General features: G+C 43.2%; 1 protein-coding gene across 1 annotated transcript in view; it reads left to right on the forward strand.

Moving 5' to 3' along the window:
• Window positions 1-636: 636 nt before the first annotated feature.
• Window positions 637-27,998, forward strand: part of MRS2 (magnesium transporter MRS2) — a 134,531-nt gene continuing 107,169 nt past the window's right edge. Inside the window, exons 1-4 of the mRNA XM_069218775.1 lie at window positions 637-929; window positions 22,009-22,082; window positions 23,899-23,935; window positions 27,007-27,119. Coding sequence (XP_069074876.1) covers window positions 659-929; window positions 22,009-22,082; window positions 23,899-23,935; window positions 27,007-27,119 — 495 coding nt within the window. The 5' untranslated portion in view covers window positions 637-658. The remainder of the gene's footprint in view (window positions 930-22,008; window positions 22,083-23,898; window positions 23,936-27,006; window positions 27,120-27,998) is intronic.

A 27,998-nucleotide genomic window follows, 5' to 3' on the forward strand; every position in this document is an offset into this window, starting at 1 on the left:
GGCGTTTCTTTTCCTGCTACTTCCCTACCATGTCCCTCAACGAGCGCGACGCTTCCGCCAAAATATAAATAGGATAAAATAGAATTTATATTTTGGCGGACGGGATATTTATGACAGAGTCACCCCTCTGCCAAACTCTAAATTAGGCCCTTAGTCTGGAGCGAATTACATGTGGATGCCAGAGCTGAGAAACGTGCAGATCGAAAACTTGCTGACACATAAGGCTGGAGGTGGCCATGTCAGTTACGACCATGAATAGAAAGCAAAAACCACAAGGTGCAAGGACACAAGGTGATGTCTCCAAAAAAAGAAGAAATTGAGCTTCAGATGTGGATTTTCATTTCCACATAAAATAAATGACTTGGCCCGACCTAAAAGCACGGGCTGTGCTGTAAACAAAACGTCAATAAAATCCCACTTATTTTTTAGGTTCATCTTTCATATAACAGAAAACTAGTGGATGTTAAGTTCAGGTATTAAAACAAGTTTCCGTTTACATTTGACCTCGCACAAAAAAAAAAAAACACAATAAACAAGTTTCAGTTTTAATGTTAGAGCCCAACAAGAAATGCAAATCGCTACTTCATCAAGATGGCCGCCGCCTTTACGTTTGTGGAAGTCGCAGCGGATGAACTCTGGGCACTAATGTCCTTCTTCTATGTCTCCATTTAATCAAGCGACTACTTTATCTACGGTTTGCCACCCTTCGTACAGTTTCTGCCTCTTTTACATCTGTGGTAGTCTTAAACCGGGAGCGGGATTTATGGAGCTTGGGCGATTACTGGGGCGAAGTTGCTGGCTCCAGTTCAGCCGACGGGCACCCCTACTTCGCTGGGGCTCTTGTCTACGATGCTGCAGGCACCTGACAACTGGACACGTTGGCTCGGCAACACTGCGCACGGAGACGAGGAGTCGCAAATGCTACTTGGGTGTGTTCAACATTACTGTCGTGTCCTTATAGATAGCCACTGGCACTCACTAATAGGGGAAACTCTTTAAAGTATTCTGAAGCTCTGACACTGTGCACCTGGGTGCGTTGTAGAGACGTATCGTGCATATCTGGATCTACAGCCCCTAGCGCACAGGAAGCGATAATACAAGTACAGCACGCGTTGTATTATGAATGTGTGGTTGATCCCCCAGCGACGAAGAGCATTGATTAGCTTCTCTTTCTTTAGCTCATCTTATCGTCTTTGAATTAACACTCCTGTGGGGCTGACTTTATAAGAAAAGTAAAGCTAAAAGCAACAGGAAATAAGTTTAAAAAGTCTCTCGATAGTAATTATGGGGGAAAAGTTATAGAATACTTATAGGCAAAATCGGGGATCATTAAATTATTGCTAATCGCTGCCCTTGGAGTATCGTAATTCTCTATAAAGTCCCCTCTACTTGCCTCGTAGAGGTGAGCTGTTAAAAGCCTCTTTCTGTTACGAACTGAAAATCTTTTACCCATATTTTATACCTATGTTGCAGTGTGTAATATATAATGTTACTAATATGCCACAACATAGACTTAAACGTACAGACCTAATACTTTTTATAGTTAATCGTTTGCTGGGGTGTTAAACAAGGTTATGCTTTTTAAGTGAATATACTGTTTCAGCAAGAGAAAGGCTATATTTTGTTAGTGTTTGCCAGTAGTGCTATGCTAGGTTAATTCACAAGAATTACAGCAAATATATACCTCGGTGGCATAATTATATATGTTGCATAAATATAGACGTCACTATAAAATAGTACATTTTCCAATATTTTTTTTTAGCTGGTGTCCCTTGTATTTAGTTGTGTGCTAGCTATCCTTCCCTATGTTTGATTTTGCCCCCCCCTTCAATCGGTGACGTTGGTTTTGAGAAAGACTGCGCTATTCAATGCTGCACTAGTGGGGTTTCACACCCACAACAGCCCCTGCAACATTTTCCAGTTCATACTTTGAAAGAAAAGGCTTGATCTGATATAGACACTTAAGATTACAGTAAGACAAGGCAGTAACTCCATTCAGTTTGCAATTTGATTGGTGTCAAAGATCTTGCTAAATAAGACTGCTAAAAGTAACGAGTGGCGTGGGGGAGGGGGTTGTCTTGTCTTGCATATACAAATGAAGCCAAGCCTTAAAGCTTCAGCAGTTCAATAGTGCAGAGTAATGTCGTCTGGTAAAGTTAGCAAAGAAATGTGGATTCCTATTGGACACGGGCCAAAACGTTTCATTATGGCACTCTCTTGTGTCTGAGGGAAGATGATTCGGTGCTTAACTGAAGTTTCCGTGCATGGAAGTGTATAGCCTCCACTTACCCGTATGCGTTTTACATTTCAGACTGACTTTTTGTCTTGTGATCATTGGTTACAATCTGAATTGTGAATAGAACAGTTTTATGAATATTTGTTAGTGATATTCACCTATTTATGGCATTAACAGGTAGAAAGTGGTGATCCGAATGAGCGATATGTATGTTTCGTGCCATGGTGCTTTATCTGTTGTATATTTAAATAGTTACATTTTGTGAGTTTTCTTCATAATAGAAATTAGTAAAGACCATGTCGTGTCCTCTCTGACATAGCAATATGCCTTTGTGCAGTAAAAGGACGTATTCTTGATATTTTGAGAAATGCGCCTAGATAATTACTCATAAGTAAATTGGCATTACTTATTACCCCCAGAGTTTTTAATTTTTCTGATTGGGATTGCAAAGTACCTAATAGAAATATTTTTGTTACATATTTTTCACTGTAGTAATTTTTTGTGGAGCTGTGAAGTGCAGGTATTTGGTTTTTGTGTTGTTTAAAGGTAAGCAGTTTTGGTTCATCTATTGCTGAATTTCCGGCAACCCCGTATTGATATTCTGGTTGTCTTGTTTATGACAGTATGATAAGTATAATTAAGGCTATTTACCATCGGCTTAATTGAGAAGTTATAAACCCTCCAGATCACTGAATGTTGGTTATTGACAATAAAGGCACTAAGCACAGGCTTTGTATAACTCTGCAGTTAAATGGCATCTGACTGAACAAATTTACTATCCAACACGCTTTCTGGCTGGTTTCAACACACACATCACATTCTGGATTGGGTCTATTATAAAAGATTGTTTTAGGGAAGTGAAAGTGACTGTCAATTCTGGTAGTTTTTACAGTTAGTAGTGTTTAGAGATACCCTTATACTAATTAGAGCAATAATGGAGATTTTCTTAGCTTTCAGTGAAAGAAAGTCTTGATTTTATTAAAGACACAGGGTGAGTATTATTCTATCATTTCTTACATTTATTCCAACAGCCAAGAAAAAAAACTACAACTCCCAGCATTCCCAGCTGGAGAACTACAAAAAAGTTGTTATGAAGAGAGAACGACCAATCATCATAAAGTACTACTATAAATGACTCGACTGGGAGCAACAAGTCCTCTTTTCTTGCTTGAGCAGTTAATAAACTCTGAACAAAGGAAAAATGAAGATAACAATAGAATAAGCCAAAAGAGCAGTAAAAAAGCTTTTAAAATAACTAATAACTTTTAAAGTCTTAAAACTGAAGTTTGGGGAAATGACCCCATCCTTGTGCATCTTCATATACGTGACATTGGAAGCAGAAGAAACAGGACCAGCATATTGAGGAAGGCAAGGTTGAAGCTCCTTTCTAAGGCGTCTGGTTAGACGCAACAGCTGTACCTTTAAACAAACGAAAGGGAGGATTAACAGATGTGGAGGGATAATACGCACCTCCGTGACTTTAATAAAATCAAGACTTTCTTCACTGAAAGCTAAGAAAATCTCAATTTTATTGCAAGGCATGGAGGCTCTTATTATGCTAGTTCAAAGCATAGTAACTATAGAATCAGCAACACGAGACACAGGTTTACAATAAAAAGTTATAGAAGTTGAAACATTTGACCAATCAGCCAATTTGAGAATGTCAGGTAAGCTCAATCCAGCCCAAAAGGCTTTGGATGCCATAGCACCTCAAGTAGAATGGGCCCCAAAAATAGTAATATCAATGCCTGCCAAATTCATAATCCATTTAACCCAACGGGCCAGAGTAGTTGAAGAGAAGGGGTTATGTAGGTTTTTAAAAGAGATGTGGTTCTGATGACTTTCTCAAATCTTTTGTCCTTGAAATATACTCTCTCAAACAACTTCCAACACATAATTTTGAACGTTCTGGCAAATAATGATAGAATACCGCTAATCAAATTTTTTTTTTTCCTTCTGTGAACCTGAAAGAAAACACCTGAAACAGTGTATTGTACCGAGGAGACATCTATTACTTCAACATCTGAAATATGTTTTAACGGAACTAAAACATAAAAGTACAGTTAATTTTGCAGAAAGAAATGTTAACGATAAAGTAGAATTAACTGGTTGGTTTAGAAAAAAAATTGTAAAATTACATTAACATCCCACATAGAACTATACTTTGGTAAAGGAGGTTTGGTAATCTTACTCACGTCAATAGACAACATATTAATGGGTGTTCACCAACAGGTTTGCGATTGACTCTAGCATGTTCAGCTGAAATTGCTGATCTGTATGTATTAACTGTTCCTTAAGCTCTGCCTTGTGAAGCCAGAGAAGCTAGGAAATTGAAGCCAAAGAAGCTAGGAAAGTGGCAATCAGGATTACATCCACTGAAAAGGCACCCCTGTCCAAAAACCAATTATCCCACACTTTCCAGGCTGATTTGTATGCTTTAGATGTTCCAGGAGCCCAGGCCTGTTGTATGAAGCTTGCGGCTTATTGCAAAATTCCTGGGATTCTCCAGGAAGACAATGAAACCATCCAAGCCACTAGTCATAGGGATTGGTTGATGATTAGATTGTGAGGAACACCATTGGGATCTCAAAGTAGGGAAGGAAATTGAGGTAGAAGTACTGGATAATCTATTGATAACTCCAGAGCTGACGGGAACCAAGGTTGACCCTGACAGAATGGGGTGATCAATAACACCTTTGCAGATTGACGTCTGATCTGAGCCAAAACTTGGGATGTCATAATGAAGGGAGGAAAGGCATAATTTATCTGGCTGGATCAGTCTTGAAGAAAGGCATCAGTAGCTAAAGCTTTCGGATCTCGTCTCCAACTGTTTAAAAAAAAGAAAAAGGAATTTGGGTATTCAAGCATAAAGTGAAAAGGTCCACTGAGAAGGGACTGAATCTGGAAGAAAAGTTTAAAAAAAAAAATTGAAGGATGAAGATACCACTTGCTGGAGTCTCAAAGATACCTGGAGCACCAGTCTGCTATCGTATTCATGTTTCCTGGAATATATTCTGCTTGAAGAGATATCTGATTCTGAAGACAAAATTCCCAAAGACTATTGGCTAGTTCGGCCTAAGGTTTGGATTTTGTGCCTCCCAAATGATTTATATATCGAACTGCTGATGGGTTGTCCATTCGAAGAAGTATGGAACAACTTACCTCGTCTTTGGCAAAAATTTGGATCCCAAAGGAACCTGCAAGAATCTCTAAACAGTTTATGTGCATTAACAACTCCTCTTTTGACATACGCCTCAAGTCGAGAACTGACCACGTCTTGCGTCCCAACCAGTCTGAATTGCTTCGGATTCTTATGCAAGTTCTGGTGCTGTAGAGGAAATTGTTCTCCCGTTCCATGCTTCCAGATGATCTAGCCATCACAGGAGCTCGACGTGAGAGTCTTGATCTAATGTGAAAAGGTCTCCGTAACTGCGACCTTTCCAAAGATGTTGGATTTTTAATCATTGAAATGCTCGGGAATGAAGACGACCTGGAAAAATAGCCTGGATGGAAGAAGCTAGAAGTCCTAATATGTGCGCTAGTATTCTGAGTGTTAGCTTTGATTGGTTCAAATTTTGACAATTTCTTTCTTAATATGAAAAAATCTTGTCTTCCGGAAGCTGGAGAATTGAATTGTCTGAATCTATTATGAACACCAGAAACTCTTACCTGACGAGAAGGGTTGAGATCCGATTTTTCTTTGTTGACGATAATTCCCAAACTCTGCAGGAGGGACACGAAACGTGAAAGTTGTTCTATCAGGATCGACTTGTCTTGATGTAAAATCAGAAAGTCGTCCAGATAAGCTAATAATCTGATCTCTTGAGCTCTCATGAGAGTTATGACTGGTTTCAGAACCTTGGTAAAGCACCAAGGAGCTGAAGACAGACCAAAGGGAAAGCTTTTGGATCGATAAAACGTGTCTTTCCATTGAAACTGAAGAAATGTCCTGAAAGAATGATGGATCGGCATTGAAAGATCTGCGTCTTGAAGATCTAGACGAACCATCCAATCTTTTTCTACAAAAACGAATCCCTGAGATGTAGAATAGTTTCCATCTTGAAATGATGATACACTACATAATTGTTGAATGACTTTAGATTTATCACTGGATGAATTTTTTTGTTTTTCTTTCGAATTAATAACAAGGTACTTACAAAACCTAGAGGATGAGGAGAACATGTTTGTATTGCTTGTTTGTGAAGGAGGGATTGGATCTCCTGTTTGTGAAGAATTTCTTGTTCTTTGGAAAAGAAGAGGGGTTTTGGTAGAAACTCTTGCACTGAAGTCTCATAGAGAACTATACAATAACCAGTTGCAGTTTGCAAAACCCACGGATCTGATGTTATCTTTTGCCTAATTGGTAGAAATAAGCTTGTCTGGCCCCCTACTAACAACGGGCCAGAACACGGATCTCTTACCTGAATTTTGGAATCCTCTGGCTCTGTATCCACGATGTTTGAAAGGTCTATTCCTCTGTGGATAAAACTGTGGTTTAAAGTCTTGCTGGGATCCGAAGGAGACTCTGGTCTGATTGACCTCACCTCTTGGGACAAATCGGCCGACAAAGCGGGCCCTGCCAAAACCCGATTGTTGAAAGTTTTTTGTAAAGAAGTCTGAGCTTTGTCAATGAACGTAAAAGTGGCCACATACTTGCTAAGTTCTTTTATAAAGGAGTCTCCAAAAAGTAAACCGTTAGCTTCATGACCCATCTCTTTTGAAGCTAAATTGCTTAACTTAGGGTCGATCTTCAGAAGTAAGCTTTTGCATCTTTCTTGCGCCATAGCCGCATTAGCATTACCTAAAATGCAGTTCGCTCTCTGAGCCCAAGTGGACAAAATGATAGGGTCGACTTTGGTGTCCTCAATCCTAGCCTCTTTGGTTAAATCTAAAATTCTTGTGAGAGGACCAGAAAGATCCAACAATCTGTCTTGGTAATTGGTCCAGGCTCTATCTACCCCTTTTTTGGGGACTTTGACAAATTTAGTAAAGAACATAATCATACTAGGATCAATTGACAGAGTGGCAGTGATATTGTTAGACACAGTCGGTCTAGGACACTCAGATCGTAATCCATTGAGTGATCATTTTTCCAGAGGTTGCCTTAATTTATTTGAAACCTAAGTGTCAACAAGCTCACAAGGAGACCACTCAGTGGAGTTCAGGTGACGTATAAACGCAGGATCAAACATCGGTTGACCTGAAAAATCCAAAATAGCTTCAGCCACATTGCTATTAGACTTTGAAGGCTGTGAAGACTCTCCCAATTCAATAGCAGAAGTTTTTCACCTCTTCTCCACAGGCCCTGTCCAGATCATTCTGTCCGGATCATCCTTATCCACGTCAGAATCACCCATATCATCCGTATCTCCCAATTGAGTTATGTGAGAAGGAAACTTTGGGTTACTGGAAGTGCCAGGTTCAGAAAGCAAGTAGAGAAGGAGTGTCATTATTCGAACATGAATTATCTGCCATCTGTTTTTTGGCCTTTTTGGAACCAGTAGCAGAGGAATCTATGGGCTAAATTTTTTAACAGAAGCCTCAAATGATTTGGAAAAATCAGTCATAGAATTTGAAATGGCTTTCTGGGCAGAATCCTTAATAAAAGAATCCAAATTATCTTTAAATAATTGGTCTTCTTCCTCAGACAAAATTCCATTGTAATACATTATTAACAAATGAATAAATTAAGGATGAGGGCACCAAATGGTTAACAGCAAATCTGAGAGGAAACTAATCCTTTGTGGAAAGGGTTAGCTTCCAAAGAAACACAAAAAGGAGGAGGCGATCCTGACTTGGAAAAAAAAAAAAGAGGGCGTGTCTATCAACCGGAACAGACAGAGAAGGAACCCGTTCCGACTCTGAACGGTATTGAAGCCAAATACTGCAAGGAAGGTGGTATAGAAGAGGAGACACTGTTCTCCTCACTCAGATAACGCTGTCGCTGCATCCGCTGATTCGCAGGCACCGTTATCAAAGAATGAGGGCTAGCGGAGCACGCACTGTCAACCAACAGCGTTATTCTGAGAACGTCACGTTCAAGAAGAGGAAATAATGAGCCTAATCGGTAAGCGAAACGCTAACAAAAAAATAAACCTTAACAGCCCAAAAACAAATATTTATATCATAAAACACTTTATATAACTATACCGATAGACGAGAAAAATATGGTACTTATCTTGACAGCGAGCAGCAAGAAAAGAGGACTTGTTGCTCCTAGTCCAGTCATTTATCGTAGTACTTTATGATGATTGGTCGGTCTCGCTTTATAACAGCTTTTTGTAATTCTTCAGCTGGGAATGCTGGGAGTTGTAGTTTTTTCTTGGCTGCTATTGGAATAGATGCAAGAAAATATAGCATATTAAGAGCCTCTGTGCCAGGTAATAAAATCAGTTCTTATTATGGAGAATCTAGGAAGAGCCTAGTCCAAAGTGGGCAGTTTTCCTCAAAATGCTAGTTTTCTTCTTTTGAAAGCACACTGGATTCCCAAACATCTGCTTACAATTCTCAGCGCATCTATATCTATATCAAACTACAGACTGAAACATCTCTTGGAGTTTGCCACCTGCTTACCTGTCCCCAGCCAGATGTACAGAATGAACAACAGTGGAGATGTTTACATGATTTTCTTAATGTCAGGTGGTTAATTCTTCAGTGCCCTCAGGCCATAGAATAGCTAGAATAGTCAAAAGCCCTCTCCGGTAGAATAATGTGGTTCTCACAGTGATGTGGAATTCCTGTAGCCAGACACCCAGGACATATTGTTTGGGGTCAAGGACAACAAGATTTAAAGTTTATTTTGAAGCACATACCCTTTGACTTTCAGTTTACAGTACCACATTAAAGAGCAGGGAAAGCAATTGTCTGCAGTTGAGATAACATGCCCATATTTTAATGCTGTTTGAAATTATATTTAAGGTTCGTTAATGCAAAGCCTTTATTATTGAGCTGACCTCTCTAAATTAATGTTGTAAGTGCGGACTGCACTGCTGTCAGTGGTTCCAGTAAAAAAAAAAAAAAAGTGTACACATTTGCAAAGTTTAAAATATGAGGCAACCTATAATGCTCCCAGAACACTCTGACTAAATGCATTTTTTTGCAGAAGCTTGATTGCAAGATTGATTTTTTTGCTTTCAAAATTAAATGTCCCCTAAAAATGCAACGGGGGCATTTTGCTAAACTACTGTGAAATTTGGGTACCATTTCTTTGAAACTTCATTTAGTAACATGTGTTTATGCATTCCAAAAAATTCATAATGGAAAGTCACTGTAACTAGTTTCAACAAGATTATGGAAAACACGAATATAAACAAGCATTGCAAAGCCAGAAAGTCCATTGGTGGTCAGTCTTTTGGTTTTGTCAATGCATGTCTGTTTTGACATGGCTTTTGTAAAACTTTGTTGTGGGAGCTGCTGGGCCCTCACCATTGTAACAAATATTAACGATAGGCAAATTAGCACACATTGCCAAAGTAGTTCCTGGCACTGAACAAAACTACTTGTGTGTCGGTATGCTTCTTGTGAAAGAGCATATTCATGTTACATCACAATGATCAGAATTTATAGAGCATGGAACTTGTCACGTGTGAGTGTATCCAAATTCTGAGTAGGAGCAGGTTCTGTAAGTAGGATCAGTCACAGTGAAGCCAGCCGATAGACAGAGACATAGTTTTAATAAACAAAAGGTCTTGGTTAACACCAGACCTAATTAGGGGCCCAATTTTTTATTTATTTTTTAATAATTTTTTTTATTGAGGTTATATAGCAACAACATTTACAGCGAGCCCGGGACGGAGCTCACATATTAGGCGTCCTTCCCGGCCGCCATTTTGGCTCCTCCATATAGCAACAACATAAAGCCCAACAGGTTGCAGAGGAGTCGCATAAACCAGGCATCATGTCAGACAATTGCACATAACATAGCAAAGTCTCTTGGTCGAAATGCACTTGTAAGGAATCAAGACAGCGCGTTTGACAAGTCTACATTACCGCATATCGGTATCGTCACCTCCCCTGGTCCACATCCATTTCCCCCACACCTTATTGTTTAGGGGGACAGCCCCTCGCTTCATACAAAAGCTTTTCTTGTTGAGCGCACCAGTCCACTCCCCTGCGCCACCTTCCCACAGCTGGAGCTGTCTCTGATTTCCAGCCTGCAGCAATGTCCCTCTTGGCCACTAAGCAGGCCATTCCGACGAATGCCCGGTCTGCTCTGATGAGCTTCGCCAGCAGCTCCATCGCCAAGGTGAACAGGAGCGGGGATAGGGGACATCCCTGACGTGTGCCCTGACGAATAGGGAACGGGTCGGACATCACCCCGTTCACTTGCACCCGGGCCGTTGGATTGGAGTGTAGGAGTCGTACTAGTGCTTGAAATCATGGCCCGAGTCCGACTTTTAATATCACTTGCTGAAGGTAGGTCCAGTCCACTGTATCAAAGGCCTTCTTATTCGAAGTCCAGGAGGAGAAGCGCCAGCAGGTTCCGGTTGGCCAGGGCCACATGTAATCACCTTATACAGTGTCTGGTACTCCTAGTCGGCTTGAAGCCGCATTGATCCGGATGGATCAATGAGTCTTTTTCATCCTAGTAGCGAGGATGATAAATAGAATTTTCAGTTCGGTATTAAGCAGCGAGATAGGGTGGTAAGCCGCACAGCACTGCGAGGGGGGGCTGGTCTTCGGGATCACCACTATAGTTGCCAGATCCAAATCAGGGGGGAGACACCCCTTTCTTTCGGCCTCTTCGAACATGGTAAGCAGGTTGGGGGTAAGGATATCACAAAACTTTTGGTCGAGCTCTGCTGGGAAACCGTCGGGGCCCGGCGTCCTCCCGGCAGCCAGCCCCGAAACGGCTTCCTCGACCTCCTGCAGGTCCAGAGCCCCGTCAAGGTCTTGCCTTTCCTTTGCCAAAATCACTGGAAAGGACACCTCTTGCAGCAAGGGGGCATCTCTCTCAACCCGGGGCCTGGGCCGCTCCTCATAGATCTTCCTGTAGTAAGTGGCAAAGCTCTGCGCTATCTCGTATGGGGTCCGGGAGATGGCGCCGGAATCATCGACGACCTTCGGCACAATTGTGTTCGCCATTGGTCGAGTGGCGAGCCAATAGAGAAGCTTGCCGTTTTTGTCCCGCGGGCTACTGACGCACGCCACAGGTGTTTAGCTGCCTCCATGGTAGTGTGTCGAATATCTTCCCTCACTAGGGGTAAATTGCTGCGTTTCCGATAGAGATATGGTGTCGTTAAGCTGGCTCTCTAAGCGCACAGCTCTGGCCTCCAGGGCTGATAGTTTCTGAAGGCAAGCACGTTCTCACACTCAGAGATGTTTAGCGTGTCCCCTGAGTGTGGCCTTGCAGGCCCCCCAGATCATACCTGGGGAGGATACGGATCCAAGATTAAAGGCAAAGTAGTCTGAAATATGTTCCCGGAGAGCTTGGGTGTAGTCGGCGTCCTGCAAGTACCAGACATTGAGCCGCCACATCGGGCGTCTGGCCGCTTCTACTTCGTTGAAACGAAGGAGTATTGGCGCGTAATCTGAAACCCCCGAGGAAGGATCTCTACTCCTGAAACTCGGGGAACATCGAGGGCCGGCAGGAGGAAGAGATCTATTCTGGCGTGGGTGTGGTGTGCTGCGGAGGTGTGAGTGTACTGCCGTCGATGGGGGTGCCAAGTCCGCCACGCGTCACAGAGACCTAAGCTGTCAACGCATTTACACAGCACAGTCGCCCCAAAGGCCCGGCCCGTGGGTCCCGTGCTTCCCATGCCACTGGATTCAAGCTAGCCTGGCTGATGAGGGGTGAAACCCCGAAACCGGTCCCAGGATGCTTGTTTCCAGTCCAGGGAAGACCTGGCCTAGCAGTTCGGGCTGGACTGTTCCCATGGGGAACAGGGTCAAGACTGATTTGCATATGGCTGGGTCCAAACTGGAATGGCATGGGCAGCAAAAAAACGATGGATTTAGGCCCAGATCACTGTACTGGGGGTGAATGTTTGACAATGTTCAGCATTCCGTCCATCACTTGTTGTTTTTGCTTTGTCACCCTAAGTGGGAAGGGTATGCCCAGACGTGGGTCCCGTGCTTCCCATGCCACTGGATTCAAGCTAGCCTGGCTGATGAGGGGTGAAACCCCGAAACCGGTCCCAGGATGCTTGTTTCCAGTCCATTGAAGACCTGGCCTAGCAGTTCGGGCTGGACTGTTCCCATGGGGAACAGGGTCAAGACTGATTTGCATATGGCTGGGTCCAAACTGGAATGGCATGGGCAGCAAAAAAACGATGGATTTAGGCCCAGATCACTGTACTGGGGGTGAATGTTTGACAATGTTCAGCATTCCGTCCATCACTTGTTGTTTTTGCTTTGTCGCCCTAAGTGGGAAGGGTATGCCCAGACGTGGGTCCCGTGCTTCCTATGCCACTGGATTCAAGCTAGCCTGGCTGATGAGGGGTGAAACCCCGAAACCGGTCCCAGGATGCTTGTTTCCAGTCCAGGGAAGACCTGGCCTAGCAGTTCGGGCTGGACTGTTCCCATGGGGAACAGGGTCAAGACTGATTTGCATATGGCTGGGTCCAAACTGGAATGGCATGGGCAGCAAAAAAACCGATGGATTTAGGCCCAGATCACTGTACTGGGGGTGAATGTTTGACAATGTTCAGCATTCCGTCCATCACTTGTTGTTTTTGCTTCGAGGATGTGGGTCCAGCAGTATCTATTTCGGGGTGAAGAACAGAATTAAAGTCTCCCCCTATTATGGTTAGGCCCGGGGGGAGTCCAGTCACCACGTTTCAAATTTGTGCGGGGAGCCGCCCCTGCGCGCCTGAGGGGCATAGATACTGAGTATATTGATGGGTTGCCCCCAAGAAGTCCAGTGACCACCACGTATCGGCCCTGTGCATCAGACTGGTTGGCCGTCACCACCATGGGCAGGGAGCGATGCAACAGCTGTGCCTCTCGAACCCCTAGTGAACCCTGCATCATAGACTTTGTCATAGCCCCCTCTCATGAGCATGGGGCATTTGATACCCAGGAGGTGGGTCTCCTGTAGCAAGATTATGGATGGGGTAAAACGACGGACAAAGGAGAACACTGCTGATTTTTTAATTTTATCAAGGAGCCCATTGATATTCCAGGAGAGGACTCGATTAGCCTGCGCTAGTTTGTGCATGGTGAAGATAGTACTGAGTGAAGTGTGCCTGTCTGGGTGTTCCTCCACGACCAACTTAACAAAGGCAAGAAAACACAACATAAACCCCATAGTAAACAACTGTAGTCAACTGTTCCCCCATGACCCCCCCCAACAACCCCTCACCCCATACTTCTAGCCCAGAAGCATCTGTCGCCCTAAACTGCGCCCACAACGTGTCAACTGCAAATTTGGAGTGGTGGACCCCTCCTTTAAGTCGGAGTTCTGCAATCTGGCTCCTTGCCGCTCCGCACCCCACACCCGAGAACATGTCTCCAGCCCGGTCCCCCCGCACCACCACGCAACCGCAGGCCAAGTTCAAGGGAGCAGGGGGGACTGGCTAAGACGCTCATTCTCAGGAGTCCCGTCTAGGTTTTCCTGGTCAGGGTCGCTTGGCGTATTATTATCCCCAGGGGGACCCAGGCTCAGTTGTCTCTCTGCCTCGGGAGTGCCGCCCGACCCGCTCTGCCTCCTCTGGCAGGAACGGGTACGTCTGTGCCCTCCCCGTGGTCCCAGGGGGCCACCGGGGTCCGACACCGGGTGGCCCTCTCCTGGTCTCACTCGATTCTCTGCCGTTAGCCAGTCCCATGCGGTCTCTGGCGAGTCAAAAAAGAAAGCCTTCCCGTCCATGAGAACCTTAAGGCGTGCTGGGAAGAGGAGCATATAAGTCAGTTGCAGCGCTCTAAGTTTCTGCTTCACTCCTTCGTATGAGCGGCGTCTAGCTTGCACTTCGCGAGTGTAGTCTGGAAAAATAAGGATCCTGTTATTGTCCCAGCGGAGGTCCGGTTGGGATCAGGCCTCCCTCAGGATTCCGTCTCGGCCTTTGAAGTTAAGGAGGTGAGCAATCATCGGCTGCCGAGGTCCGCCGGGGGGGGGGGGGGGCTGGGACAACAGGGCCCTGTGTGCTCGTTCGATCGCAAATCAAAGGGAGAGTTTCTGAGCAGGGACCCATGACTTTATCCAGCCCTCCAGAAAATCTATTGCGTTATTTTCCTCTGCGCCCTCTGGAAATCCCACGAAACGTAGGTTGTTACGTCTGTTGCGGTTTTCTGCATCCTCTGCTCTATGGTGGATTTCCCTGGTGCGAGTCTGTAGCCGAGCGACTTTAGCCTTGAGATCCGCAAGGTCGTCTTCTGCCTGGGAGACTCGGCCTTCTATCTCCGTGATGCATCCCACTGCTGTTCGCAGGTCTTGTCGCAGCAGGCCCACATCTTCCCGCACCTCACCAACCTTGGTCTCGATCGCCAGCTGTGAGGACGTGATGGCTTGTAGGATCGTGGTGACCCCTTCCGCTGCGGTGGTCTCTGACACAGGTACGTCTACTGTTTGCGATGCAGACTGCCTGGTGAACTGGTTGATATGTTGCTGCGACGCGGGAGGCTGCTTGCTGGCCCTATCTTTCCCCACACCTGCTGCTAATCTGTGGCTAGATCAGGGCACCTCTGGGTTGTCTGCTCCCCGCCACGGGTCTCGATGCTTGCTGCTGCTGTCTCAGTGGGTCTCTTCACCGCCACCGCTTACCCCTATAGGTCCATTCTCACCCCACCTGGGGGCTTCTCCTTCGCTCCACCAGCCGTTCCACGTGTCTCGCACCGGGGGTGTTTGCTCCCTGTTTGGCTATTCGTAACCCCCCAGTCTTCCTCCAGGGGCAGGGCAGACAGTTTTGGGCCACACCGTCCTCGGGAGTCCACGCACACCAGGATCAGGCCCCACAAGGAATTCCTGGGCCGCCCTCGTCACAGCGGGGGTCCTGTGCTCTCAGGAGGGGCAGCCACTGACCCCTGAGCCTCGCACGGCTCTGCCGTACCACTCCGGCGATGTTCCGTGCACCTGGCTCCACCTCTGCCCGGGACGGCGATCTCCTGTGTGCCTGCCACCAGCCACCGGTACCCGCACTGTCTCCGCCGTGCCTCCAGTCGGCAGGATGGACCGTCGCCTCAGGCCGGGGACGCCGGGGGGAGGGTCTTTTTACTGGGGCCGCCGCGGAATGCGGCATGGTCCATCAACGGGGTCTGGGGCGCCCCTACCACCGCAGGGCGCTGCCGCTTACTGTTGCGCAGCGCCCCAGCAGTTACCGCTGCTCCGTGGGGATCCCGTCCTTTCCAGCCGGCCCCAAGCAGGTCGCCGGCGCTGGCCTCACCTAGCCAACCTCTGCAGCTGACTCCGTCATGGCCCAAACAAGGGCGTCTCTCCCCCACCGCTGCAGCGGGCCCTCACGCAGATGGGGCCCAGGTGAGAAGGGTCGGCGGGGTGCAGGAACGGCGGTCGGTATCAGGCGGATGACGGAGGGGTCCGGAGCACTCTTAGAGTGCGACCGCCATCTTGACGCCCGTGGCCACCTAGAGGCCCAATTATTAAAGAAGATCACAAAAGTGTATCCATTGTATGTCTTTGCATTAGTGCAGAGTTGTGTAGTTCATGAATTTACAGAAGTAGACCAGGAAATCGTAGTCCTAGGAAATATTTGTGAACTGAATTTTGGCACAAGCAAATATGCAGGTGTAGATTTGCTCATGCAAATATCTGTTGAACGTTTACAATTTAATTTTCCAATTAACCACTTTTTTCCCAATTCTGAAAGAAGTTTTACTTCTGACACTTGTCAGGAGTAAATTTCCAACCTTTCTCAATATAGAAATTGATTAGAAAAGAGCTGGTGAAAACCCTTACAATATGCAAGTTAATAGGTTTTTCACAGATTAAAAAAGGCATCCCAGCCTTGGAAGTATTGTTCACTGCACCCTGGCCCCAGGACGTAGATCTGCGGAAAGGTGACAAAATAATGAAATTGCTAGTATTCAAGCCCTACTGTAGTACGAGCCGTGGCATAATCGGAGAGGCTATTATCAGAGCTCTAGTATGAGATTGCTGCCGTAATTTGTCACCACACTACCTGGCATCAGAGGGACAAGTAGATTTTTTTTTTACAGGACAAGTAGATTTATGAAGCAACCTGTCCCATGGACATGTAGATATTTTATTAAATTCTATACTCCCGTTCTCACAATATGTCAAGTATGTCCACCATTATACTAGGTTTTACTATTACTACGGTGGAGTAGCCACAGTTAGACCAAAATTGCTCACAGTGTGCCTAGAATGTCCAATCCAAAAAGGGAGCACCCTGTCTTACATTTTAGCTCGAATAGCCCCAAAGCATCATGATAAATGCAGTCATTAGGATGAATTCGAATAATATTTCAAAAAGTCTTTCACCATAAATGGGTGCAGCAAGTGCTGTAACGTTGTAGAAAGTTTGTCACCATAAGTTAGTGCGGCAAATGCCGTATCCCCGGACACGTGTTTCTGGCTTTCGGCTGTCATCAGCAGAGAGCAAAGTGTGTCAGACGGGGTTGCTTGAAATGCCACCTAAACGTATTCTCAGGTTTTTGTACCACTCAGTAGGCGCACAGGTGCTACAGCAGAGCTTGTCAGCTCAAAGGCTCACGGGAGCCGTTAAATACACAATCCAAAAAGGGAGCACCCTGTCTTACATTTTAGCTCGAATAGCCCCAAAGCATCATGATAAATGCAGTCATTAGGATGAATTCGAATAATATTTCAAAAAGTCTTTCACTGTAAATGGGTGCAGCAAGTGCTGTAACGCTGTAGAATGTCCACCACTGTGTCAGTGCAGGTGAACATAATTCTAAGAATGTGAGCAGTATAGTAGAAAAGGCCATCACGGTGGCATGCCTCACAAGATCTTGCATGTCCAAATATGTCAAAGCACCACAAATATCCCAGAGCTGTCATTTGCAAGGTGTGACCAATAGTATGCTAGATAAAACACCATGCATGTCCAAAAGGCCATATGCTCCCATTCGTGGTCTCATCTGCCAGAGATCACTGCCATTGAAGGATGTAAACAAACGGACAAAAAACTCAGATACAGACGTCTACCCATTGCAGCATATGAATTGCTTCTCCATCTCAGAGAAGCACTATTTTGCCTCCGCTCCCACTCTGACTGCAGCTCTCATCTGTGCCTGCACTTTACCCATGCCCTTCCACTTAGATTCCTGTAGTCTTGCACTTCAGCTACTCTGCTTAGGCTAACTCTGGCAGTCTTTCCTGTACCATGATCACATGGTTAGTCACCATGTGGTTGCCACCTTTGCTCATGCTGGCGGCCCTGAATGGATCATGTGTTAATGTACATGGCCCTGCAATTGTTTTGATTAGCTGATGCGCTGAAGGTCTGAAGCTGATTGGTATTGCAGTTTGTGATCCTCACCGAAACCTACCTGAGAGCAATGTCCAGTCCATGTAGTGGCCATACACAGGATGGGTAATGCATAAAGTGAAGTAGAACTAGACGTTGTCAGTCTTTGCAATTTGTTGATTTATTAAGCCACTCTATTTTGTGGAATCTATCCAGCACCGGTATCTCTCTTGCAGAACGTCAGTATACAGTGCTAGTTGTGTGTAGCTCTCAACTGCCTCCAAAACAAAACCGGTCTAATTTTTGCTTGCTAAGATCAATCTTCTTCACATATCAAGTTTAAGTGGGCATGCTTGGGAGCTAGCTGGGAGCACAACTAGATTTCTCAGGAACTCTTTTTCATTTCTGGCCATGTCCATTAAGTTGTGAAAACCCCAGAGCTCTGTACCATAAATGGCAGAACCCACTGCCTTAGCATCATGGAGCCACAAAGCTGGAGCAATGGGCTTACTGAATGATGCACAATGTTCTTTTAGTATGGGGCCCCAATTTGTTTAGGTTTTTGGGAAACTTTTTCCTTGTGCGTTTTCCATGACATTTTTGAGGACAGTCTGATTCCTAGATATTCAAAGGCGTCTACTTTCTCGAGCTCAGTTCCTCCCAAAACCATCCTCCCTTTTAATGATTTATGTTGTTTGATGGTCATGTACTTGTTTTTAGCAGTGTTTATTACCAAGCCGCTCAAAGAACAAAATTCTTCATATCGGTTTAGTAGACACTGTAGTCCACTCATGCTTGGGACACTAATAAAGTGTCTTAAGCAAAAAGTAGGTATTTTCATTCTGGCCAGGGATGGAGTGTCATTAGGACGCACCGACAGAAGGTGAACTGCCTCATTCAGACATAGCAAGAACAAGGTGTGAGCCAGAACACTACCCTGACAAACGCCTTTACAGATGGGGATGGGATCTGGAAACTGTTCCTGGTCACCCCACCTTACTCTGACATAATTATCCTCATGGAGTCTAACAAGAATGAAAAGAATATTTGTTTTATGTTTCCCAACACCTACCACAGCTTCTGCCGGGGTACTAAATTGAAGGCAGATTTCAAATCGACAAAGGCCCCTTGCCGATTAAAAGAGGCTTCCAGTACAATGTCAGGAAATTTAAAACCTGATCTGTGGTGCAGGTTTTTTCCTGATCCATCTTGCAATGTGGAGAGTGTTATCTTCGAGCCACTTGTGTATTTTTTCCAATACCACCCGGTAAAAAACCTTTTGAATGGTCTCTATTGGACGTATAGGTCTATAGTTTATAGGCAGGTTTCTGTCTCCCTTTTTTTCTAAACTGGTACAACCACAGCTCTGAATAGGTGCATCCCTTGTAACTGCATTGATCAGCGCTAGAATGTATTTGGACCAGGTTGTCTTATCACCAATATAAATATCTCCTGCTAGCCCATCAGGTCCAGGTACTTTACTATGTGAAATGGCATCTAGGACAATTTTAATGTTGCATAACCCTAATACCAGATCATCCTGGGGAGCATCATACATTAAGGCAGCGCAGTTGGGGATTAGGAATCATCAGAATATAGTGCCTTAGAGTGTTATACCAGGCAAGTGGTGGAATGTGGTTTGCTTGTGATCTACCCTCCACCCCCATGCTACCAGGGACCACAGAGATCTTTGTCAGTACTCGATTTAAGAAAATCACGCCATCTTTTCTAATCCTAGTACCGCTTTGCTTTTTGTTGTACTTATTTATACACTTTCCTTGTGTCTTTTATTTGCCCTGAGTTTTTTTGATCTAACAGCCATCACGAACTGCCTTCTGGCCTGCGTGCATTACTTATTAAACCAGTTGTTGCGAGGGTTACTCTTGATTTCGGGACTGAAGGCTGAGAAGTGGAGTGCTATACGATCAAAGATGCATGAGTGGACGCATGTAGCTTCTTTTACTTTAATATTTGTGTTGAAGAATACATCTAGACTAATAATAGCCATAGTGCTAGGCCGTGGTGCCGTGCGCATTTTGAATTTGTTTTGTCTGATCAAAATGTGTACTTTTTCATAAATGCAAGCCCTTATTTGACTGAATGGGTCAGTAGCTGTGAATTCAAGGATGTCTAAGGTGGCATGACCTTAAAATCAATAAAATGTCAAGACTGTGTGCAAGCCAACACTAGGGGCTCTTTGAAGAAGCTAAAAATCTGGGTGTATAACATTACCCTTATTTCAATACAAAAAAAAAAACTCTTTTGGAAGACTAAATCGGATGATGTTATTTTAGAGACAATTGGTACATTCTTACTTACGTTTTATTTGGAAAAAAATAGTTTATAGTCCCTGCATACGTGTTAATATACTCAATAAACACAAGTACATACAGTTAATATAAACAGCAAGTTGGTTGCACAATATACTGTTCTTGTACGTAATGTTTGTGGAAGTTTTTAACCTTCTCTTTTAAAATTGTCACCAAAAGCAAACATTTATTTATGTATTTATTTAATTTATGTATTCATAGAATGTGACTAACAAAAAAATGTATCATGGTGCCATGGCATCGCAAATACAAAGACCTACAGCAAACAGTAGTCGCAGCAAGTGAGATATAATTCTAACAGAAGAGATATTCATACAGCTCCTTCCTAAACATCTGTAATCTGAGATATAGTTGAAATCGAGAGGAAGGGCATGTCACATGAAAGGACCAGGAACCTTGAAACCAGGAACCTTGAAACCTTGCCCATCACAGACAGTATGTAATAAGCAGGGCACCTTCAGTCAGTAAAACTTGTCAGCCCTCAGAAGTATTATGGTAGCATAGGAAGTTAAAATATCAGAAGTGAAGGCCAGGCCAGTTCTATATTATGCACTCTGCGTGAAGCACAGGACAATAAATTATATATGCAGATTCTACCATAGCCAAGGAAGGGTAGGGTAAGCTGGAGCTGTAGACCAGTGGTTCCCAACCTTTTGACTTCCGTTAACCCCAACTTTATCATTACTGGAACCTGGGGACCCCCACTGAATCCTTCTTGGCATCCAGGGACCCCCCCCACTGAGTCATTACTGAAAGCTGGGGACATAATCTGTAAATATTATTTAATTTTCTGCGTAGTCGCAGAGCCCATGAGGAGACTTTGCGGACCCCCAGGGGTCCCTGTACAACAGGCTGGGAACCACTGCTGTAGACACATGGTCATATTTGTGGAAAATACTGGCCAAGCTATCCTCTCTAAATAGGCTTCTAGAATCCCAAGGTAAACTGCATTGCTGTAATGTAGAGGGCGAGCTGGTCAGTGCCCCACTGATTGTGGTGTCCTTCTCATGGAAACGATTGGCAGGATCTTTCTGATTGTTCGAAGCAGGGGGACCAAACATTCCTCATTTGGATGCCAATGTCCAGATATTGACAGAACCAAACACTCAGATTTTTTACTTTGGGCAACAGCGTGGGAAGTTTTTTCCAGCACATTGTGAAGCAGCCTTGCAGCCCTATTGTATTGCTCTCTTCCGGTTTTTAAAATATCTGTCTTATCTCTTTATAGCTTAAAGTAGTTGTTCCTTGCCACACAATAATGTATGGCTGTGAGACACTGTCCTAGACTTCTGATATTGCCTCAGGCCTGATGGTTGAAGCTCATCAGGAGTTGTGTTGGTCATTTGCTTAGATCATTTAAATCAAAATTACCAGCTAATTTTTTCCCAAGGCCTGGATGCTTATATTAAATGACATCAGGAAAAATGCAGATACCTGCTACACATCACCGCAAGTATGCTGCTTGGGTGGGTGAAAAGAGTCAGAATACACATTGTGCATTCTCGTATTCAATAAAGACCTAAACTCATCCAGCGTGGGTCCACTCAGACAAACTATGCCTCATACTCATTAAACACAAATAAGAGATCGTATACTAGCCTAACTGAACTCTGTTTCATTTATCAATTGTTATTCGATTGGAACTATAATATAAGATTCTCCCATATTCGGGTATCTCGCTTAAGTATCCAGTTTTCGTATTTTTTTTTCTGATTCTTTCAGAGTCTCGTTAGCATTTTTTTTGCACCCAAAAAGTGGTCTTTATGATGTATGTTAAATTTCCAAATGGTAAATTAGTGGCACCCTCGTCATACCCAAATATAGTTAGTTTTACTGTATTTTTGTTCTTTAAAATATTATTTTTAAACTGCTTGAGTTAATTCACTGAGGAGCATTATGCAGCGGTGCAGACACTCGCCAGAACTTCATGGTGAGAAAGTATTGATAGAGGTTTCAACTAAAGGAAGAAAAAAACTAATTTGAAGTGTCATTACGAAAAAGTATAAAGACATTTACGCCTATTTTAAAGAGAGCTTTGTGGCAATAAAGGCGTTCATTTAAGAAAAGCTTCTGGCAACTGGTTTTGAATTTCTTTCTACAGGGAAATTGTGTCGACACTTGACCACAGATGCTTCCCAAGCAACATTATCGAGCGTAGCCCCAGTGTTTGCTGTGGTGAGTACACACCTCCTCAACCCCAACAATTGAAAAAATGAAGAGCTGTGTGTTTAATCAATTACTTTTTCGAAAGAACTTAAAAGGTTGCTGCAATCAGAAGATTTCTGATGTTTAAAAACACTACTCTGTAATTTCCTTTTGGTTCTGAATGAACCCCAATCAAGTATGGGCAAAGTACATAAAAAGTAAAAATTATTCATATTATTTATCGGTATTAAGGGTACCCATTCCCATTTGCGAATTGGTTACCACCACTTTAAAAATGACGGTAAAGCATAACAGTTTTTCAGCCGGAATTCGGGGTCTTGGGCAGCTGACACATGGAGGTGGGCAACATCTATGTGTACTAACAAGAAGTAATTGGTTGGTGCAGTATAACGTACCTTAATTGTCAAAATGTGGTTTCTTGTTTATATGTTTTTTGTGTATGTATTAAAACACGAATAAAGTAAATACATGCCAATCTGATTTTTTTTATTTTTATGCAATTGCTCCTCGAATATCAGTGTAAATAATGTTTAAAACAAACTTCAGGCACCTTCTTTGGGTTTCTAAATGTATTTCTTCCAGAAATGTATGGTTTTGTAGGACTACAAGCAGTTGAGTATTTCAACCCGCACCTTCTGACATTGAGACACTAAAGGCCTCATTATGAGTTGGGTGGTTGAACCGCCACAACTCCAATAAGGCGGGGGTGAGAGGTCAGTCAGGCTGACGGCTTCACCTCCACTGATTTACGATGTTTCCACCGGGCTGACTGGCGAAAACGTCGTATTATGTTTCTGCTGGTCAGCCTGGTGGAAATAATGCAGAGGCAGCGGCATTGGCCTCGCTCCCCTCAGGGAGCCGAGGCCAGTGCTGTCGCACACACCACCCTCGGAATGCGCACTGTCTGAGTAGACAGTGTGCATTCTGAGGGTGCTGGCCGGTTCCCCTCCCCAACCCCATGGCCACCAGCACTGGCTTTCCGCTTGCCTTTTCATGGGGAGGACCTAGACATGAAAAGACTGGTGGAAAGCAAAGTCGTGATCAGAACAGCAGTGTGGAACTCTGCACTGCCGTGGCTGACCACAACTTTGACCGCTGCCAACCCGTTGGGGTCCTAAATTGTGACAAAACAAGCCAGGCAGCAGTTTTGGTCTTCTCTTTCACACAACCTATCTAACTTTACATTTACTGTGCACTTCACTTTGGCATTGTAGAAACGTGACATTTTGAAGAAGCTGTATGTCGATGAAGTGGTTAGGGCACGTAGTACAGATTAACAATGCTGTTCAACAGGAATTTGAAAAAATGGGATGTACTGCTAAGAAATATTTTGTAACATAGGCATTATTTTTCTGGTATTTTTTTTTATATCCAATGCAAGCATATTTCTGCATATCAAGTGGGAGTATATTGTAATATCATCTGTTAAAGAAACATACTTTGCAGATTTCTGTATTTTCCCTGTCCCTGTGTTTTTTAACAGTTCAGGATATGTGTATGACCACCAAAACATTGGGTTTAGCCACCTCTTGCAAGTGGTCATATATGCTGGTTCTAGGAAGCTTAGAAAACACCTAACTGTACAATGTTACATGGAGATTTGCAAAACAAACGTTTTTCATAAATTGTTGGAAACAATGAGCATTTGTCTTGGTAGAGTTCTGAGGTGTTATTGTGTACACAAAAAACGTTTTCTAAAGGACTTTTAGCTGTGGGGGAAAATAAACTATCAGCATTAAAATCCTTAAATTAGTGCACAACCAGTTTATTAATTAAAATTGTGCTTTCGTAAAAAGTAAAGATTTTTTTTATTTTTTTTATTTAGTTGAAATTCGACAAGGAAGGTACTCTGACATCGTTTGGTAAGTAGTGTTATGATTAAGTTGTCGACGTGCACTTCTATTTTTTTTGCAGGAAAATCATGTTCATGCTCTTGAATAATGTGCCTGACATTTTTGTAGAATGTGGAGTACGAAGGTAACACTTCTGTGTTCCCATGCAGTATCTTTATAGCTGCTATAAGTTGGAGAAGCCTGCAGATGGAGACAAGTTTGCTTAAAAAAAAAAAAATCCTCTGTGTTGTGGGGTTCATTTTACAACCAGAAATACAATTATTTGCAAGTGGCAGCCAGCACCCAGCCCTGTGCCCAGTTTCCAAACTGTACCAGCTCATCTATTCCTTTACAGTCTGCAACCTTGTGCCTGTAAGGGGTGTGTGTCAGTTGGCACCTGCTAATATGCCAATGTACCATTATATGCCAACACACTGACGCCCAGTTACCATTTACTGTTACTCAAAAAGATATTCATAACCATCTGATACCCTTTCACACATGTATTAACATTATTAACAATTCTGCCAAACGCATATCATTTTAAAGCAGTAAAAGTGATGGGATCTAGCGATGACATGATATAAAGGATCAGGGACATGACGGCTCATGGTGAAGCCACTGTTATCATATTAATCAACGTTAACTCTATTTCAACTTCAGTAAAATATTGATTAAGACACCATCATTTGATAAGTCTCTCCTTCTGTGCTACTCCTAATATCTAAAGTAGAGTTAGTGGCATGAACTGCATAGAGCGATCTGCAGGTGGCACTTAAGACTGGTGCTTTACCTCCAGTTTGTGGGTATTACAAGTGTGGATACTATTCAGCTTGTGAATTCATAACAAATTCTAAATTATTTGTTTTAAGGCCATTGCACGGACCAGGACATCCCATACTATTTGTGAGTTCATTAGATGTAATTTACTATACATACTGCAACTACATCACTATGTAGGAAAAAGTTCACGAGTTAAGAAATGAAGATCACAGCACAGTTCCAAAATAAGACTTAACACAACCAATGTTCCTCTGATGAAACTATATAGTCTATTACTGCACTGATAATGACTGAAATGATAACTAGTTGATGCAACTAAGATAAGAATAATGGGTGATAAAATGCCTACCTGAAAAGAAAACGAGTGGATACCTAAAATCACAGTAACAAATGCAAAGTTTGGTAAGTTTTTTTTAAATGTTAGTCTCTGGCACAATTCTGAACTCTGACCTAAAGTCAGTTACCACATTTATAGTAGTAATTATTAATTTCCTTTTTTCATAGTTGATGCACTAGCCCTTTTAATTTAACTTGGACCCCCACCTCACGGCTGGTCTCAAGAAAATACATATAGAAGCATTAAAGTTGATCTTTTTTTTGTTCCACTGTAGTTCTACCAAAGACTCTTAGCACAAATGTGTGGTTAAATCTACTAAAAATATACTTTTCTCAAGGCCTCTTCCTGCTCCGATGGGGAAAACAACAATGTGACGTCAGTGCGCCTCGCGGCGCGCTGACGTCACAAAGGGGCGGGGGAGACACGAAAGCTCTTCTGTGTCTCCCAGGGCTGGAAAAAAAAAAAAAAAAGAAAATCTTGCACCCGAGGATTTTCAAACTCCCTCCCCGGTGTCGGCCACTGGTCGTGACCCGCACCAGGGAGGTAGTGCGGGTTTCGGCCAGTGGCCGACTCCTGCACTAAAGGGGTTAGTAGTGTGGAATTATTTTGTTGCTAATAACTGTAAACATTGAATTTGATGCAGTGCTTGATTTGTAAAGGAAAATGTGTGATGCCCAAAGCCCTTCTTATAAACACGTGGCTGCTGCAATTAAATGTGCAAACACGGAATATTGAGGCAGCGTAATCCTGAATCCATCTCATGCCTCGTTAATCCATTTAAAGCAACTCCCTGCCCCTCCAGCTCACTCTTGCAGCTTTCTGCTTTCTCCCTTTCTGACTCATTTTCGTTTTTCTCTTCCCCATATGTGTCTTTTGTGCGCAGTAAATGCTTGAGGCAGACAAAAAAGCACCAGCCGTCAAAAATAATTGCCAGTGCTCCGCACCAGAAACAACAAGCACAAATTAGGCACTGATTTGATGCCATCTATTCTTTTTTTCATCTTTTCACTGTTTAGGTTTTTACAGCTCGTTTTCTCTTCCTACACCTTTTTCATACTTCTCAACTTTGTATTTTCTCCTCCGGTAATGTATCTAAATATTTTAGAATTAAAATCTGCAAGCCTTGGAATTATTTTATTAAATTTGTTTCAAAATACTTAAAAAGTTCCAATATTATAACAAAGCAATTTACTAAGATTGTTTTGCCGTTTATGTTCCAATACATCTTCTAAAGTGCAATGTGTTAAAAAATATGGCGACACTTTAACTACGCAATACATTTTCAGTTCCATCCATAGATGAGGGCAATTAGGATCAGTTGTGGAGTGAAAACATTTTTTTACCTCATATTCTATCTTTAAATATGTAACCTTTGTTGGGAAATGTAACTGCTACAAATACAATTGAACACATTCTCTGCTCACATAGTTATTTCCTCTGCTTTTCAATCTGGGATGTCTTGGGCTCTCTTGAACACTGCTTGATTTGTGGGTTTTTCATTTTTTCCATTTTCCACTATACCAACCCTCTATCAAAAATAAAGTATATATTTGGGGGTGCTTCTTAAATGTTTTCACCTGGGCATATGTTGCTTGCTTAATTTGTTTTCAGAATATTATTCTTATGTTAGTTTTTTTTGTTCTCGCTTTTTATGCTTCGTCATTACCTGCATGTACCTGGCAAGTTTCAATGCACACAATAGTGTTCCCAATAAATACTAGATTTTACTTTTTCACTGAAGTCATGCTATCTCCTCTGTTCTACCCCTGAATGCTTTCCTTCAAATGTCATCAATGCCATTCTTTTCTGCCTCTCTGGTCATTTAATGGTTTCTTTCAGTCTTGTGTTGGAGCAGAGTCTACAAAAGGACAGGTGTATGTCTTTGAAATGTGTGCTTTCAAGTATTTGATTATGTCTAAATTTCTCCTTGCTACTAAACATATGTCTCTAATTCAATTTTGCATATTTTTTTTCTTGCTAGAACGAAAGAAAACTGAGCTATATCAGGAATTAGGACTACAAGCCCGTGATTTACGATTTCAGCATTTAATGAGCATTAACTCTAGAAACAACCGGATTATCATGCGGCTAGAGGTAATCACTTACCCCTGGGACAGGTCACTGTTATACAAATCATGTATGGTTTGTAGCCTTTGTTTTCTATTTTATGTATTTGTTTTCTCTGATACTTTGACAGAACAATTATCACTTCAAGTCTGTATTCATCCTGAGCTCTGTTTAGTTTGTTTGTGTGTTTTGGTATTTCTAAAGTGTGAAGCTAACTGGCTAGCAAAGGAGGTCTATATAGGGAGCAAGCACCATTGGAGATACATGGGAGGGAGGGCGCAGAGAGAAGAGGTACAGCTTCTAGAAGTCGTGAGAAGTCAGTCTGTCTGAAGTAGTGGTCCCTGAACTGGTGAGTTTTCAGTTAATTCCTGAATTGTAAGATGGTTGGTGCTGTTCTGATGTTGGAGGCATTATTGTTCCTGATTCTGGGTGCATGGGGAGAGATGGCTTGTTTTCTCCTTCCTTTGAGTGTTTAGTCTCTAAACTGGTGATGTCGGAGCACCTCCTCTGGAGTTGACATTCTGATAATGTTAAATTGTTAGATGGGTAAATGGGATCTTGGTGCGGGGGTCTTGGTAAGTGAAGCAGCTCATCCTGGAGATAATACAGGCTTGCAGTGGGAGAAAGTGTAGATCCTTTTTGGATCAGGGTGATATGGGTGGATTTCTTCAGCCCCTCATGAGATGTGCTGCCATGTGAAGGATTCTATTCAGGGGGCAAGGATGGTCTGTTGAATGCCGTAGAGCAGGGTGTTGCCTCTGTTTAGGTGGGAGATGACTAGGGCTTGTTCTGTCATTTTTAAGTCTTCTCATGGGAGAACATATTTCACTTTTTTTAGGACAGAGCATCGGAACTAGACTGTTTGGTCATATTGGCAGTGTGGTCTTTTCATGAGAGGTTTGAATC

Source organism: Pleurodeles waltl, chromosome 2_1 (genome assembly GCF_031143425.1).
Source record: "Pleurodeles waltl isolate 20211129_DDA chromosome 2_1, aPleWal1.hap1.20221129, whole genome shotgun sequence".
In the NCBI taxonomy this organism is placed as follows: Eukaryota; Metazoa; Chordata; class Amphibia; order Caudata; family Salamandridae; genus Pleurodeles; species Pleurodeles waltl.